The sequence below is a fragment of the Orycteropus afer genome, unplaced genomic scaffold (assembly GCF_000298275.1).
Source record: "Orycteropus afer afer isolate SDZICR_OR568_19922 unplaced genomic scaffold, OryAfe1.0 scaffold00538, whole genome shotgun sequence".
Taxonomy (NCBI): domain Eukaryota; kingdom Metazoa; phylum Chordata; class Mammalia; order Tubulidentata; family Orycteropodidae; genus Orycteropus; species Orycteropus afer.
The window spans coordinates 1,347,207-1,362,748 of record NW_006922125.1 but is presented as its reverse complement, the minus strand read 5'-3'; the positions used below and the strand labels follow the sequence as shown (position 1 = coordinate 1,362,748).

The window sequence follows — 15,542 nt, the reverse complement described above, 5'->3', positions numbered from 1 at the left end:
TCCAGGGCGTGTGTCTACTTGAGGTAAATGTTTAACTCACATGCCTGTACTTTGTTTGGCTGGAAACCACAGTTGTGGGTTCAATTCCAGACCTTAAGGGCAGCTAGGGGCCATAGTCTCAGTGGTTACACCAGGCTCTATTGGACCAGCAAACTTGGTCCCCACCTTCTTTTTTTTTGGAAGGCAAACGTTTTTACTATCTGACGGGAGTGAGGAGGTAGTAGTGGTGGTAGCAGTATTGGATTTAGACAGTGGTCCTCATACTTGTGGATTTCATGGACCAATAAAATTTAAATTAAAATGTGAAGAGGGGGCACAAATATAGGATGGTCAGTCTTATTTTGCCAAGTAAGGACACTAAACTGAATCAACTGCCAACTACTATTACTAACATTTCACACAAGAAAGGTAATATGTTTTTATGCTCTGGGAGTAAGAAGAACATGATTTCATAAGAAAAACAGTCCTTTAAATTAAGTATATTTAGCTGTTAAAAAGGCACTCTAACCAAAAACCTTACTCATTGTTATTGAATCGATTCTGACTCACAGTGACCCCCCCCCCTTTGGATTTCTGAGGTAGTAAACCTTTACAGCAGTAGATTGCCCAGTCTTCCTTCCGTGGAGTGGCTGGTGGGTTTGAACTGCCAACCTTGTGGTTAGCAGTCAAATACCTTAGACACCATGCCACCAGGACCAAACCAAAACCAAACTCACTGCCATCGAGTTGGATCCAACTCATAGCGACCCCTTCTTGGGTTTCCGAGGCAGTATCACTACGGAAGTAGATTGCCCAATCTTCCTTCTGAGGAGTGGCTGGTGGGTTTGAACAGCCAGCCTTCTGGTTAGCAGTCAAATGCCTTAGGCTCTATGATACCAAGGCACTAGTTGCCTTTATTTATTTATTTATTCATTTCATTTCACCTCAGATGTGAAAACTTTTTTAGGGAAACCTTATGGAGCTGTTCTACTCTGTCCTCTAGGGTCTCTGTGAGTCAGGATGGACTCGGTTTAGCAGGTGTTAAATCTCTGATAGAGGCTTTCTCTGTAATGAGAAAAGTTTAAAGAAGTCATAAAGAGAATGCTTTGGAGAGAAAACGGAGCACTCTGAAACATTTAAGACTTTTGGGGAATTTAAATTAATGAATGAAGAGTGCACTTTTCCCCTTCCAACTCAAAGAGGGCATATGCCAATGACCCTTTTTCATGCCTACTGTCGTATGTGTGTCATGTTTTACTGTCAATTTTAATGTTAATGTATAGACATGGCTGAAAAGTTGGTAAGATAATATTTAGTACTCAACACTCTTATTTCAAGCTGCAGCTGATACTGGCTTAGTGGTTAAAGTGCATGCCTGCTAACTAAAAGGTCAGTGGTTCAAACCTACCAACTGCTCCGCAGGAGAAAGATGTGGCAGTCTGCTTCTGTAAAGAATAACCAAACAACAACAACAACAACAACAACTCACTGCCGTTGAGTTGATTCCAACTTACAGTGACCCCTCCTAGGGTTTCTGAGGCAGTATCTCTACAGAAGTAGATTGTCCAGTCTCCCTTCCAAGAAGTGGCTGGTGGGTTTGAACTGCCAGCCTTCTGGTTAGCAGTCAAATGCCTTAGGCACTATACCACCAGAGCCTTGGAAACCCTACAGGGCAGTTCTACTCTGTCCTATAAAGTCACTATGAATCAGAATCTATTTAAAAGCGATGTTTTTTTAAAATTATTATTATTCCTATTTTGCTTTTTAGAGTTTCCTCCAAAAGGGTTTTGTATCCCACACTCTGTATTGTCAGATGGGCTGGCTGATAACACTATATTGAAAAGAACTTTCCATAATTGTTTTTGTGCCCTGAACCGAAACATTAGCCTGCGTGTTTGCCATCCTCTCTTGAAAATTGTTCTTCTGTGCTTAGTTACAGAGAATTCCTTATGTCAAAACAAAGCAAAACACCGTCTTCCTTGAAAAGAGACTGTGACTTAATGGCCCTAATCCCCAGATTGGGTGAGTGGGATGAGGGTAGTAGTTTGGGCAGCCAGTAATACCTGTTAAGATGTAAATTTGGACACTTAAATTTTCAAAAATGGAATAATAATAGCTAAGATTATTAAGCTTGGTGTTAGACACATTTCTAGGTGTTTTGCATATATTATTTAATTTTCACAGTAACTCTGTGATACAATTTTTATTAATATTGTCATTTTATAGTTGAGAAAACAGAGGCACAAAGAGGTTAAGTAACTTGCCAAGGTCACAGAGTTAGTAAGTGGTGGAGTCAGGATTCAAACCTAGCCAGTCTGACTTCAGAGTCTTTACTCCTGACCATAAACCACTTGAAGTTGCTTGTGAAGTTCAGAAGTATACACACTGTGAAACTCTGAGAAAGAAATATTTCAAAGAAATCTGAGAGCCCAGCCTAAGAAGAGATTTCTTTCAGCTGGATTGGGATTCAGTTGGTATGCTGAGAGCAGCAGTGCTTACCATGTGGAAGTGGGAGAATTATTTGAGAACTCACAAATTATCAGGACAAGACCCAGACTTGCAGTCAGAAACTTGAGGTGCGGCCCAGCAATATATGTTTTGTTTTGATAAGCCTTATAGGTGATTCTGGTGCACACTAAAATTTGAAAACCACTGGCCTAGAGGTCAGAGCTGTGGGAAAAATAAAATGCACCAGAGAAAGAGCTGGGAATGTCAGAAACAGAGAGGAAAAAGCTGAAAAGATTGTAGATGCTAGGTCAGAGAGGGGAAGGGGAGCAGAGTATATTGTTAAATAGAACATACAAGGAAAAACAGTATTTGTATGTATGTGTTTTAAAAGGCCCCAGAGAAGGAAAAGGAGATCCTCTAGATGGCTGTATGTTAAACGTCAGAGAGAAGGGAGGCATCATCCATATCGCTGTCGTTCCTGTTGTGGCTAGGAGGAAGATGGAAAAGGTGCTTAGCTCAGTGCTCCTAATGCGGACGAGTTGGGTATAGCTAGAAGAAGCTAGATGAACTAAAATTTTGAAGTTTAGTGGAGAGAGGAGAAGGCTCAGAGTGTGAGCTAGTGCTTTGCACCTGAAACAAGCTAATTGAATACTATGAACTGCTTTTATGAGATGCCTTGGCCTATAGAATTTGAACTCCTGGTTCCTTCACTTGTAATTGTCTAGTTGAATGTCTAAGTTGAGTGTGTTGGATGGACTGAGTCTCTTTGGGTGGGGATGGGGTAAGACAAAAAGTAGAGAATGAAGGGCAAGGGCTTTGAGTGAAATCTCGTGTCTGTTGCTACAGAATGGCAGTAAAGAACAAAGTCATGATTATCTAGCACATAAAACAGGATGCCCCATTTTGTGTCATCACAATTGGTGAGGTTTTTCCTTTGTATCTTTTATTTGCCAATTTTGTTGTTATGAATGATATGATCGGACACTAACAAATGCTCCCCACTTTTGTGCCTTGTTCTGATTTATGTTTATTTTTAGCACCAGAAAAGTACCACTGTAAGCCATGAGATGTCTGGTCTGAATTGGAAACCCTTTGTATATGGCGGCCTTGCCTCTATCGTTGCTGAGTTTGGTAAGAATGTGAAAATTGACAAATCTGCTCCTTATGGTATAAATGGTAGCTAACGCGGCAATTATTTTTCATGAAAACTGGAGAAAAAGTAAAAAGAAGTTCACCCTTTTTGTTTCGCAAATTATTATCTCAAAGCCATCGAGTAATGTTTTCTGAGAAGGTACTGTCAGAATACCTCAGAGATATCATGGGTTTGGTTCTAGACCACCGCAGTAAAGGGAATATTACAATAAAACGAGTCATACAAATTTTTTTTTTATTTCTCAGTGCATAGAAAAGTTATGTTTACACTATACTGTAGTCTGTTGAAGGAGCTCTGATGACATTGTGGTTAAAGTATTGGGCTGCTAACCAAAAATTCAGTGGTTCAAACCCTCCTGCTACTCTGAGGGAGAAGGGTGAGGCAGTCTGCTTCTGTAAAGATTTACTGCCTTGAAAACCCTATGGGCAGTTCTGCTCTGTCCTATAGTATTACTATGAGTTGGAATCAACTCGATGGCAGTGGGTTTTTTGGTAGTCTATTAAGTGTACAATAGTTTTATGAAAAAGTTTAAAATATTGTGAGAATTACCAAAATGTGATGCAGATAAAAAAAAAAGGGGGCATGTACTGTTAGAAAAATGACCCTGATACACTTGCTGAATGAAGAGTTGCTACAAACCCTCAATTGGTATAAAAACACACTATCCACAAAGCACAGTAAAAAAAAAAAAAAAAAAAAAAAGTCTATGCTAATGATACAGCAGTCGAAGCAAGAAAAGTCAAATTTAGGATGTTTGTTATTCTAATGATTGGTTAATTTGCCAGGCTTAAGTAATATGCATGAAAATACAGGAGTTGGATACAACAGAGAGTTCTACTATGGTTTTATACTAGTAATCCCTCTTTGAAATTGTTTATAAGTTCCTTGTAAATATCTAAACTTTTTTTCAAACCTCTTACTCATTTTAAAAGAATAGTGAATCATGAACCAAGACCCTTCTCTATTTTATTTTAATTTGGAAATATTTTACATATTTTCCCCTCTTCTTCCAAATTGCCTCTTTCCTAGACTATTGATAAGTGACTACAATCTGCTGATCTTTGTTGACTTTCTTGACTCTGACGTTGTGAAATCAGGGTCAACAGTACCCAGAGGTACATAGTCATCCTGTTAGTTTGTGGACCTTGAAACATATTTCATCAATGTAATGACCATTCTGTGTGTTGACATAATGAGAGAAGTACATTTAAAGAATGTTTCTAAAGAAATACATAAAAAATACATGATAAATTGAGTCACTTCAGATTCACGTAGACCTTATGTATAACGGAACAAAATGTTGCCCAGTTCTGTGAAAATATGCTGTTTGAAAGAATGCTGTCTGAGTAATATATGAAGGAACAAATATTGTAGGATCCCACTTACATGAAATATCTAAGATAGCGAAATGTATAGCAACAAACATTTATTAGTGGCTACCCTACTTCTGTAGTGATACTGCCTCGGAAACCCAAGGAGGGGTCGCTATGAGTCGGGTTTGACTCGATGGCACATAACAACAACAACAACAACAACCAAGGACTATGGGAAGAGGGGACTATGGGGAGCTCTTGCTTAAGGGGTACTGAGTTTCTGTTTAGGGTAATGCAAAAATTTGGAAATGGATAGTGGCAATGGTTGCATAACATGGTCAATGTCATTAATGCCACTGAATTGTGCACTTAGAAATAGCTAACAGGGCAAATATTATGTATATTTTACCATGCTAAAGAAATACGTTATTCTTCCCACCCCAAGCACTCTGCTGGTGTTAGTCCTGAATTACCGCAGGGACCAGGATGAGTAGAGCCAAACAGAACTTTACTATTATCTTCCATAGTATTAGGGGACTCTTTGTTTCTTAATAATAGATAAAACAGAGCAAAACTTTGTAATACTATAGTAGCTGGAGCAGCAACCCCTTGCGAAATCTTTGTGAAAGTTTGGGGAGGTTTTATGAGGGAAAGGTGGAGAGACTTGAGGTTGGGGGTGGTGGGGAGAAGAGACAGATAAATGCCACATTATACATTACAGATGAAAATAAACAAAATTGAAATTATTTTGAATTATATCATCATTACTAGAAAGTTTTAAAGTCTTAAAGGTCTTCAAGTTCCTTAGTATGTCACAGTTTCAGTTATACTGTGTGTTGAATCATGCTGCATAGACACGGTATGGTACATTTCACTTTACCACACTTGACTCTTATCCTTTGACAGTGGTATTGTAGTAGGTTTCTTCTGTGTGTATGAAAAGGACTTCCTTGGCTTACCTTCAGCCAAAATTGAACTTTTGCTCTTTGGAAATATTTCTAAATGAGTGTTTTTAAATAGGAACTTTTCCTGTGGACCTTACTAAGACAAGACTTCAAGTTCAAGGCCAAAGCATCGATGTCCGCTTCAAAGAGATAAAATACAGAGGGATGTTTCATGCCTTATTCCGAATTTATAAAGAAGAAGGTGTATTGGCTCTGTATTCAGGGTAAGATTGGCTTTTTTTCCTTATATCATGAATAGAATTTTTTTTAATGTTTTAGATGAGTTTTATTTGGGCAGGAGATTCATGAAATGGGGTAGCACCAGACCACATGTGGAAAGATACCTCACCAAGTATCTATCAGCAGTAATTAGAACAGAAATGTTTTTGAAAGGAGCCATAATCCAGTGTGTGTGCTTCATATTTGTCATCTGAATTTGTAATTGAGTATTGACATTCCAGTTTATTTTTCACCAGCTTGCAAGTCTTGAGCTTTCGATTTTGTGTTTATCTGGCTATAAGTGATACATTTAAAATGGGGAGTATAACATTGCATCATGAAGGTCATTGACAGCCACTGTCAATAGCAGTATCAGTTAACTGTCTGTATTCCTTTGATATTCTTTCTGAATTGGCAGATACTGAACTTCTTATAAAATTTTCCTTTTTAAACAAATAATAATTCTGGCAGTTTAAACAGAAAATGTAGTATGAGAAAGAGCCATTTTTTATTTATTTTTGGTCATCTTTTGATTAGTCATCACTTTGTGGTTTATTGTCCAGTTTATAGTTTATCTGCTGCCAGATTCCTAGGCTACCCCTGCATTTGGCCACCAGTTTATGTATTCAGAGAATGGACATCAATTTTAACATTAGCCTCTGATAGTTGTAGGGGAAAAAAATAAAATAATACATCCTGACGCTAAATGGCAGTGATATATGGATTGTCTGACTCACCTTGTTCTTTTATCAGCGTAGTTAATCACAAGATTTTTTTTTCTGATAGCAAGTAATAAAATCAGGAATATGCATATTTAGTCATCACTTTTTAATCCTAACTGTTTGAGCTATCAGTGACTTCCTATTTATAACTCCAAAAGTATAGTTCTACAATTTGGAAGACTTTCAAGGGAAGTATAAGTGAGAATACCTCCAGTTTGTAAGCAGAATTTAAACAGGATTTGAGATCTTGGCTCCAATAACTCTTATTGATGACTTAAAGATGTATCAGCAACTGTTAGGAAGTAGAGGGTTTTTTTTTTTTTTTAAGTCTCTTATGAGGTGGGTAATGGTGTATAATTATTTTTATACATCACTGGATCCAATTTAAGGAGCTCTGATGGCGCTGTGGTTAAGGCATTGGGCTGCTAACGAAAAGGTTGGCAGTTCAAACCCACCAGCTGTTCCATGGAAGAAAGATTAGGCAGTCTGCTTCCATAAAGATTGACAGCCTTGGAAACCCTGTGGAGGTTGTCATAAGTCTGAATGGACTCAATAGCAGGGGGTTGGGTTTGGTTTTGGATCCAATTTAGTAATATTTTGTTGAGGATTTTTGAATCTAAGGTCATGAGAGATATTGGTCTGTAAGTTTCTTTTTTGTAGTCTTTGTCTGAATTTGGTATTAGGATTCCCTCTTCTATTTTCTGGAAGAGATTGTGTGAGAATGGTGTTAATCTTCAAATTTTTGATAGAATTCCCTAGTAAAATGATCTGGACCTGGAGATTTCTCGTTTGGCAGTTTTTTCATTATGGATTCAATTTCTTTAATGGTTGTGAGACAGTTTAAATGATTTATTTCATCCTTGTTTTGGTAGTTAGTGGTTTTTGAGAAATTAGTCTGTTTCTTTTAAGTTGTTGAATTTATATGCATAAAATTATAATATTCCCTTGTCTTTTAATAGCTGCAGGATTTGTACTTATAGCCCCTGTTATATCCTGATATTAGTAATTTGTGTCTTCTTTCTTTTTATCTTTGAGTCTTGCTAGAGGTTTACCAATTTATTGATTTTTTTTCCCCAAAGAGTCAGACTTTTGTTTCATTGATTTTTCTCTATTTTCTTGTTTTCAATTTTATATGTTTATGCTCTTTATTATTTCCTTCTGTTTACTTTGGGCTTATTTTGTCCTTTTTCTAGTTTCTCAAGGTACTAAGTTAGATTATTGATTTGAGACTTTTATTCTTTTCTAATGTAAGCATTTTATGCTATAAATTTCACTCTCAGCACTGCTTTAGTTGCATTCCACATTTTTTTTAATATGTTGAATTTTCATTTTCATTTGGTTCTTGTTTCTTTTTTAATTTCTTTTGTGTTGTCCTCTTTGACCCATGGATTGTTTAGAAGTGTCTTGTTTAATTTCCAAGTGTTGGAGAAGCTTCCTGTTGTTTTTCTTACTGATTTTTAGTTTGATTCCCTTATGATTGAGGAACATACTCTGTATGATTGTAATTGTTTTCAATTTATTTAGGTTTGTTTTATGACCCAGGGTATGGTCTGTCTTGGTGAATGTTCCATGAGTGCTTGAAAAACTGTATCTCCTGCTGTTGTTGGGTGGAATGAGGTGGGTAGTGGCTGTCTAGATATCCATAAACTGCAAAGATATATTGAATATAATTGACTTTTCTTTCCTTCTTTCTTTTTGGCAGAATTGCCCCTGCTTTACTAAGACAGGCATCATATGGCACCATTAAAATTGGCATTTACCAAAGCTTGAAACGATTATTTGTAGAACGTTTGGAAGGTCAGTATAGACCCCTCCTTCTCTTTTGGAGTGATACTCAAAGGGGTTATTAGAGATTATTGAAATCATGTGTAGTTTCATTACGGGGTGCCTGAGGATGGCTGGCAGTTATTGTAAGAACAAAATGTGCTTGTGCTGATTTGGGAAAAGTCCTTGCAGGAGTGATATATGGGTTGAAGGGCCTGTTCTTCAGGTTTGTCCCTTTTCTCATCAATTAAAAAAAAAAAAAAAGGTTCTGGCCATTCCAGAGGGACCATGGGACACTCTTGTCCAGAGAAACAAATGCTGTCTTCATCAGCAAAAGGATTTCAACTATAGCAGATTCTCTAGCTGCCAGTTTTGATAAGCTTATCTCAGGTGGAATCATGTTAGGCTGTTACAGTCTAGAGTCCGATGTACTGGTGGCCACCTTACCCGCACTCAGTATTATCCTGTGTTTCTCTATTTGCTGCTTGGCATTTCCAGCCTGATACTATACTAAATGGTTATTTTACTACAGGCCTGGGGCTGCTGGATGGTTTGGGACATCTGGAGAGCCCTTCTGTGGGTAATGTCCTTTGCATCACTTTATTGTCCTAAGTCAACTTCCTGGAGCCTCTTCTTAAAGGAGCCTGAAGGGTTCCCCTCATCTCTTTCTGAAACAATTTCCTTTCACAGAATCTTCATTTGTGTTTATCTAGTTTCTATTTGTAGGCTCCTCATGGTGAGGAGGAGTGGTGAAGATTGAGTTTTCAGCTTTGGAACAATATGCTCCATGGTTTCTTTGTTCTTTTTTCTAACTGAGGAGACTTTGTTTCACATGATAGCTTTTTCACATGTGACTGCAGAAGCCTTCTGTAAATCAGTAGAGGCTTGGATACATTTAAAGCAATCAAAAATAATGTTTAGACCATTTGTTCTATGAGACATAAGAATTTATCTTTTAACATTCAGTTTCTGAGTCATTAGCATTGGTGTTTCCCCAGAAGAAGACAGAAAAAGTGTTTTTTTTTTTTAAAAAAAAGATGTTTGAAATGGTTGAATGGGGAAATAACAAATATGTGGGATATTAGCAGTTATATAAGTAAATAAGACATGTCCCAGGGACATTATTTTTTCAAAATAATGATGTCTGTTTAACAATTTTTATATATTTCAGTGCTGATTTGGGATCTAGCAATATTTGAATTTATTTTCCTGAGGTTTGTGGTTCATTCCTAAAGTCTTTTCTATGCCTGAGGTTTCCTTCCTCTGATAGCTCAGTATTCTGTTCTTAGAAACTGGAAGCTAACACAAACAGACCTTTCGGTTTTGTTTTTTTTTTCCCCCTTTTTACAGATGAAACTCTTCTAATTAATATGATCTGTGGGGTAGTGTCAGGAGTGATATCTTCCACTATAGCTAACCCCACCGATGTACTAAAGGTAAGAAAGATCTGCTGATGGTGGGTGTGTGCAGTGTGATGTGAAAAGGACACGAGCTCTGAGTCACATTTGAATTCATATCCCACTCTTGTCACTTGCCAGCTGTAAAGCCTTGGGCAACTCATTTAATCCCCAAAGGTTTCCTCATTTTCCTCATTTGTAAAGTGAAGATAATGCCTCACTTATCACATAGGGTTGTTAAAGATTACAGATAATATATGTAAACTGCCTCTCACTGTACTTGCTGGATAGCAGATAATAGTAGTCAATCTATTGTGTTATGCACAAAACCAGTGGTCTTAAAACTGGGGTCTGCAGACCTCTGTAGGTTCTTAAAGACTTGCCAACCAAAACTCCAAACCGAACTCACTGCCATCTAGTTGTTTCAGAGACTTGCCAAGGGGTATGCAATTTTAAGGGATTCAATTTTCAGATCCCTGACTTCCGTTTGTACTGTAGTAAAACCTGCGAAAGCTGGAACCTGTATAAGGCAGAAACCTTTCCCAGAAGGAAAACTCAAGTACTTTCCACTAATAGAGAGCAATAGGAAAGTGGTAAGACTGCACCCTGTCAGAGGCAGAAAACTAGTGAGACCGAGAAAAACAAGGCAATCTCTTTGAGTTCTGACTGTCACAGGTTTCACTATATTTCCTAAAACTGGTCTGAAAAGAATCTATGTTTATAATAGTTAGCTCTTTTCCCATGTTGCAAAAGAAAGCACATTCCCCTCCCAGTCTTAATGTGGTATATTGCCCTGTGGTATAAGAACCTGGTGTGCCAAATAAAAAGATAAGTCAAAATAATAGTTTTGGGGAAGCCTCCTTTAATAATTAATTGAAGTCCATTAAATCCATAGAAATGATATTATAAGATGAAGCATTTGTTTTCATACTATGAATCTTTATCTTACTTTATCTCATACAGTGGTAAATATTTTATCCATATTTAAACTTGTGATTCAGTAAAAGCATTAAATATATAATTAACAAGTAAGAGAAGATCCCAGATTGTAAAAAGTTGTTTTAGGGGGAATATGAGAGAAAAGTAAGAAGACAATTGCTTTATTTATTTGAGCACTATAGAAACAACAGTTTATTTCAATTCAGAGAGTTTTGAGAACTGAGAGAATGACTTGAAAAACAACATAAATGAAAGAAACCAGTGGTGGCACAGGGAGAACAGATATGAAATGTTCTTTCTGGACTTATGTGAGAGTATTGAGCTATGGAATGTATCACTCTAGATACACAGAACAAGTGTTTATGAAGAGAATTGACTGTATCTGAAGATATAAGAATATCTGCAACACTTAGACTTGTTAGATTGCTTTTCAAGAATATTAGTACAGACAAACAATCCAAGTAAAAAATGGGCAGAAGACATGAATAGCCACTTCACCAAAGAGAATATTCAGGCAGCCAAAAACACATGAAGAAATGTTCATGATCATTAGCCATTAGAGAGATGCAAATCAAAACAACAGTGGGATACCATCTCAACTCAGCACTAATAGCAAAGTTCAACAAGACAGAAAATAACAAGTGTTGGTGAGGATGTGGAGAGATTGGGACTCTCATACACTGCTGGTGGGACTGTAAAATGGTACAACCACTGTGGAAAGCAGAAGTGAGAGCCAGGACAAGAGCAGATATATGCATACTCATGTTCATCACAGCACTGTTTATAATAGCAAAAAGATGGGAACAACCTAGGTGTCCATCAACAGAAGAATGGATAAGCAAACTATGGTACATACATACGATGGAATACTATGCAACACTAAAGAATAATGTAGAATCTACAAAACATCACATAACATTGATGAACTTGGAGGACATTATGTTGAGTGAAATAAATCAATCACAGAAGGACAAATACAGTATTAGGTCATTATTGTAAAAAGTCAAGGAAAGGTTTATATATGGAAGGAAACTTTCTTTGTTGGTTACCAGAGGTGAGAAGAGAGGGGAGTGAACACTGCTAGATAGGTAGAGACAAGTATTGATTTAGGTGAAGGGAAAGGCAGTGTACCAAATGTGAGTGATCAATATGGTGGCATTGAGGAAGAGGAAGACATAGAGAGGTACATGGGAGGTACAGACCATAAAATAAAATAAAATAGCAGTACTTCACTCTAAAACTTCCTTTCTTATCCAACTGGATCCTAGACTTAATCATCTAATGTACTCTTTTACCATTCATTTTAATTTTCTGCCCGACCGACCTGTTGACAAAATTACAACTCTTAACTAATGCTACCATCTACTTTTTTCTTTCTTTTACCTAGGTAGGATTGAGTGCTACTGGGGGAAAAGGCATAATCTTAGATTGTGACAGTACAAATACAGGGTTTCTAGTCCCAAGGAGCTCTGGTGGTATGGTGGTTAAGTACTTGGGTGCTAACCAAAACGTTGGGGATTTGAACCCACCAGCCACCCTGTGGGAGAAAGATGTGGCAGTCTGCTTCTGTAAAGATTTACAACTTTGCAAACCCTATGGGGCAGTTCTCTTCTGTCCTGTGGGATTGCTATGATTAGGAGTTGCTCAATGGCAATGGGGAAAAGGTAGTCTCAGTTGGACTTTTCCGTCCTTTTATTTATACTTGGACAGCTCCTTTTCCTATCTGTGACATTTTAAATCTTTAAGCCTTCTTTTTCTTCTTCTTCTTCTTTTTTTAACCTCTTCTCTCATTTTCTGCTATGTGTGTGTGATTTGAGTGAAAGTTTACAGGGAAAATTTGTTTTCCATGGAACGATCTGTACATATTCTGTTTTGTAACATTTACTGCAACTCCCACACTGTGAGAGCATTCTTCCCACTTTTTCCCTGCGTCCACCCCTTCCTTTTGTTCTTCCTTCCCACCCCCTCCCACCTTCCTAGCTCTATCCCTGGGCAAATGCTGTCCTCTTAATCTTATATGCTTGATTGTTATAATGAGTGCATACCCTCCTGATGTTACAGTTTACCTTATAGGTCTGGCTATCATTTGATTACCAGTTGAGTCATGGGAGTTAAGTTAATTTCTTAGCTTGAAGAGTATCTAAGGGGCACAGTCTCAAGGAGCCTTCTTTATAAGTACTAGTTCTTCTTACTCTTCAGAAGACAACTCTACTTGCTGTGACCTCACCATCTACCTCTCAACTTCCTGTCCTTTCTACCTGTCACCTATAAACTTACATCTGTACCTGTCCTTACTTTGTCTGTACTGTAATGGTTCTTCAAGAGTGGTCCCCAGACCAGCAGCATAATTATTACCTGAGAACTTTTTAGAAATGAAAAATCTCAGGCCCCACCCTACTGAATCAGGAACTGTGGGATGGGCCCTAGAAGTCTGTGTTTTGATGAGCTCTCCAGATGACTCTGATGCACTATCAAGTTTAAGAACCATGACTTGATTCTGGTCTCATGCACGTCCGTTTCATTTGGGGCATTTCTCCGTCATTTGCCCTCTTTTCGTCTGTCTTCAGCCTCTTCCTCTCTACTGGCTTGTTACTGTTGTTAGCTGCCTCTGAGTCAGCCCCTAACTTGTGGCAACCCCATGCATGGTGGAATGGAACACTGCCTGGTCTGGTGCCATCACCAAGATCATTTGTGGGTTGGACCATTATGATCCATAGTGCTTTCAATGGCTGATTTTTTAAAAATTTTATTGTGATTCGGGTGAAAGTTTACAGAGCGAATTCATTTTCCATACAGCAGCTCACGTACACTTTGTCTCATGACATTGACTGCAATCTCCCACAATTTAACAGCTCCCCTCCCACTTCTTTCCCATGCACTCCTGCCCCCTGAGCTATCTCCCCGTGCATACACATCCCTTCTATTCTCCCATGATTGATCTCTCCAAGGAGTGTTTCTACCAAATGTAAATGTTCAGTTCATAGGCTTGTCTTTTGTTTGGCAGGAAGCCACAGGGGCGGGTTCACTTCTAGACCTGAAGGGCAGCTAGGGGCCACAGTCTCAGGGCTTCCACCAGGCTCTATCGGACCAGAAAGCCTTCACTGGCTGATTTTTGGAAGTAGATTGCCATGCCTTTCTTCTTAGTCCATCTTTATCTGGAAGCTCTGCTAAAACCTGTTCAACATCATAGCTACAAGCATGGCTCACTGACAGAGGGGTAGTGACTGTACAGTGAGGTACACAGGCTGTGAATTGCACCCAGGTCACCCGTGGGAAAGGTGAGAATTCTTCCACTGCTGTTGAGTTGATTTCAACTCATAGTGACCCTGTAGACAAGGTAGAACTGCCCCATAGGGTTTCTAAGGCTGTAATCTTTACCAAAGCAGACTGCTACATCTTTCTCCCACAGAGTGGCTAGTGAGTTCCAACCACCAACCTTCGGTTAGCAGCCAAGTGCTTAACTACTGCACTACTAAGTCTCCTCTCTACCAATTACCTTCTATCAATTTATAAATATGTTCACATTTCTCTATCCTAAAGTAACTTCTGGTGACGTTCTTGCCTCCTCAAAACACTACTCATGTCTTTTCTTAAGAAGGAACCTCACCTCCCCTACTACTTGATTAAGACGACTCTACCCAGGGTCAACAACAATGTTCACATTATCCAGACCAGTGGGCACTTTGGTTCTCATTTTAACCTATTGTCAGAGGCGTATCTAAGGAAAATAGCAATGGCAAACACTGAAATTGCGCCTGTGCCCAAACATCTGGCACCCATCTTAATTATTTACCATTATCGTGCACCTTGGAAAATTAACCGAATAATCAAAACATTACCTTGGGGGCCCAAGTGTTCATTTGAGTGGAAGACAGACCATTTTTTTAAAAACAACAGGTGGTGGGGACCAGCGTCTTGGCCTTTCTCTGGTCTTGAATAACTTTTCCCTCTAGTTTGAAAGAAGATTACATAAGGAAAAAACAGGCCTTAACATCTAGAAACCTTTCAGGAGAAAAGAGGGCATTTGATGTGGAGGTGGGTAGATGGTAGGCCTCAGCCAGAGCAACAGGAACCTCAAATGCCTGGGGCAGGGCGTGTTGGACAGCAGAGGATGGGGGGCAAGACCAGGTGGGAAAGGAGGGTAGATGGGCGAGAGAGGTAGGAAGAGAAGAAAGCTGTGAAGTCAGGAAGGGCTCTTAACAGGGCCAGATTAAGGCATGTGAGGGCCCTAAATATTGATAATCTGTGGTGCCCCTTCCTCTGCTTACTCATATTCAAATGGGACATGTGAGTTATATAGATACATGTGTTTGTGTGTCTTAGCTATCCATGATGTAACTTCTTTTTAAATGCAACTATAATATTAGCAACAGAATGCAAAAGTGGCATATGCCATTTTAGCAGAATGAGATAAACGGGATTATAAAATTTTTAGAGGATCCAGGATACTAAGATTTTTACTATGTACTACATTTTCTACAAAAAGAATATGTCACGTATTCTACAGCAAAGAATATGAATCAGTGAACTTAGCTGTGTCAGCAATCAATGTAAAATTTGTTCATTTCCCATAATGAAAAATTAACTTTCATCAGTTTTGCTTTAAATGATTCGTACTTTAATTCTGATGCTTGTTTCATAATAAATGCTATAATTATAAATGA

At 38.4% G+C, this 15,542-nt stretch overlaps 1 protein-coding gene across 1 annotated transcript in view; it reads left to right on the top strand.

The window, feature by feature from the left end:
- The window catches only part of SLC25A14 (solute carrier family 25 member 14), a 45,225-nt gene that overhangs the window by 2,841 nt on the left and 26,842 nt on the right, over window positions 1-15,542 (top strand). The window contains exons 2-5 of the mRNA XM_007955748.2: window positions 3,465-3,558; window positions 5,914-6,061; window positions 8,481-8,575; window positions 9,893-9,978. Of these exons, the coding sequence (XP_007953939.1) occupies window positions 3,465-3,558; window positions 5,914-6,061; window positions 8,481-8,575; window positions 9,893-9,978 (423 nt within the window). The remainder of the gene's footprint in view (window positions 1-3,464; window positions 3,559-5,913; window positions 6,062-8,480; window positions 8,576-9,892; window positions 9,979-15,542) is intronic.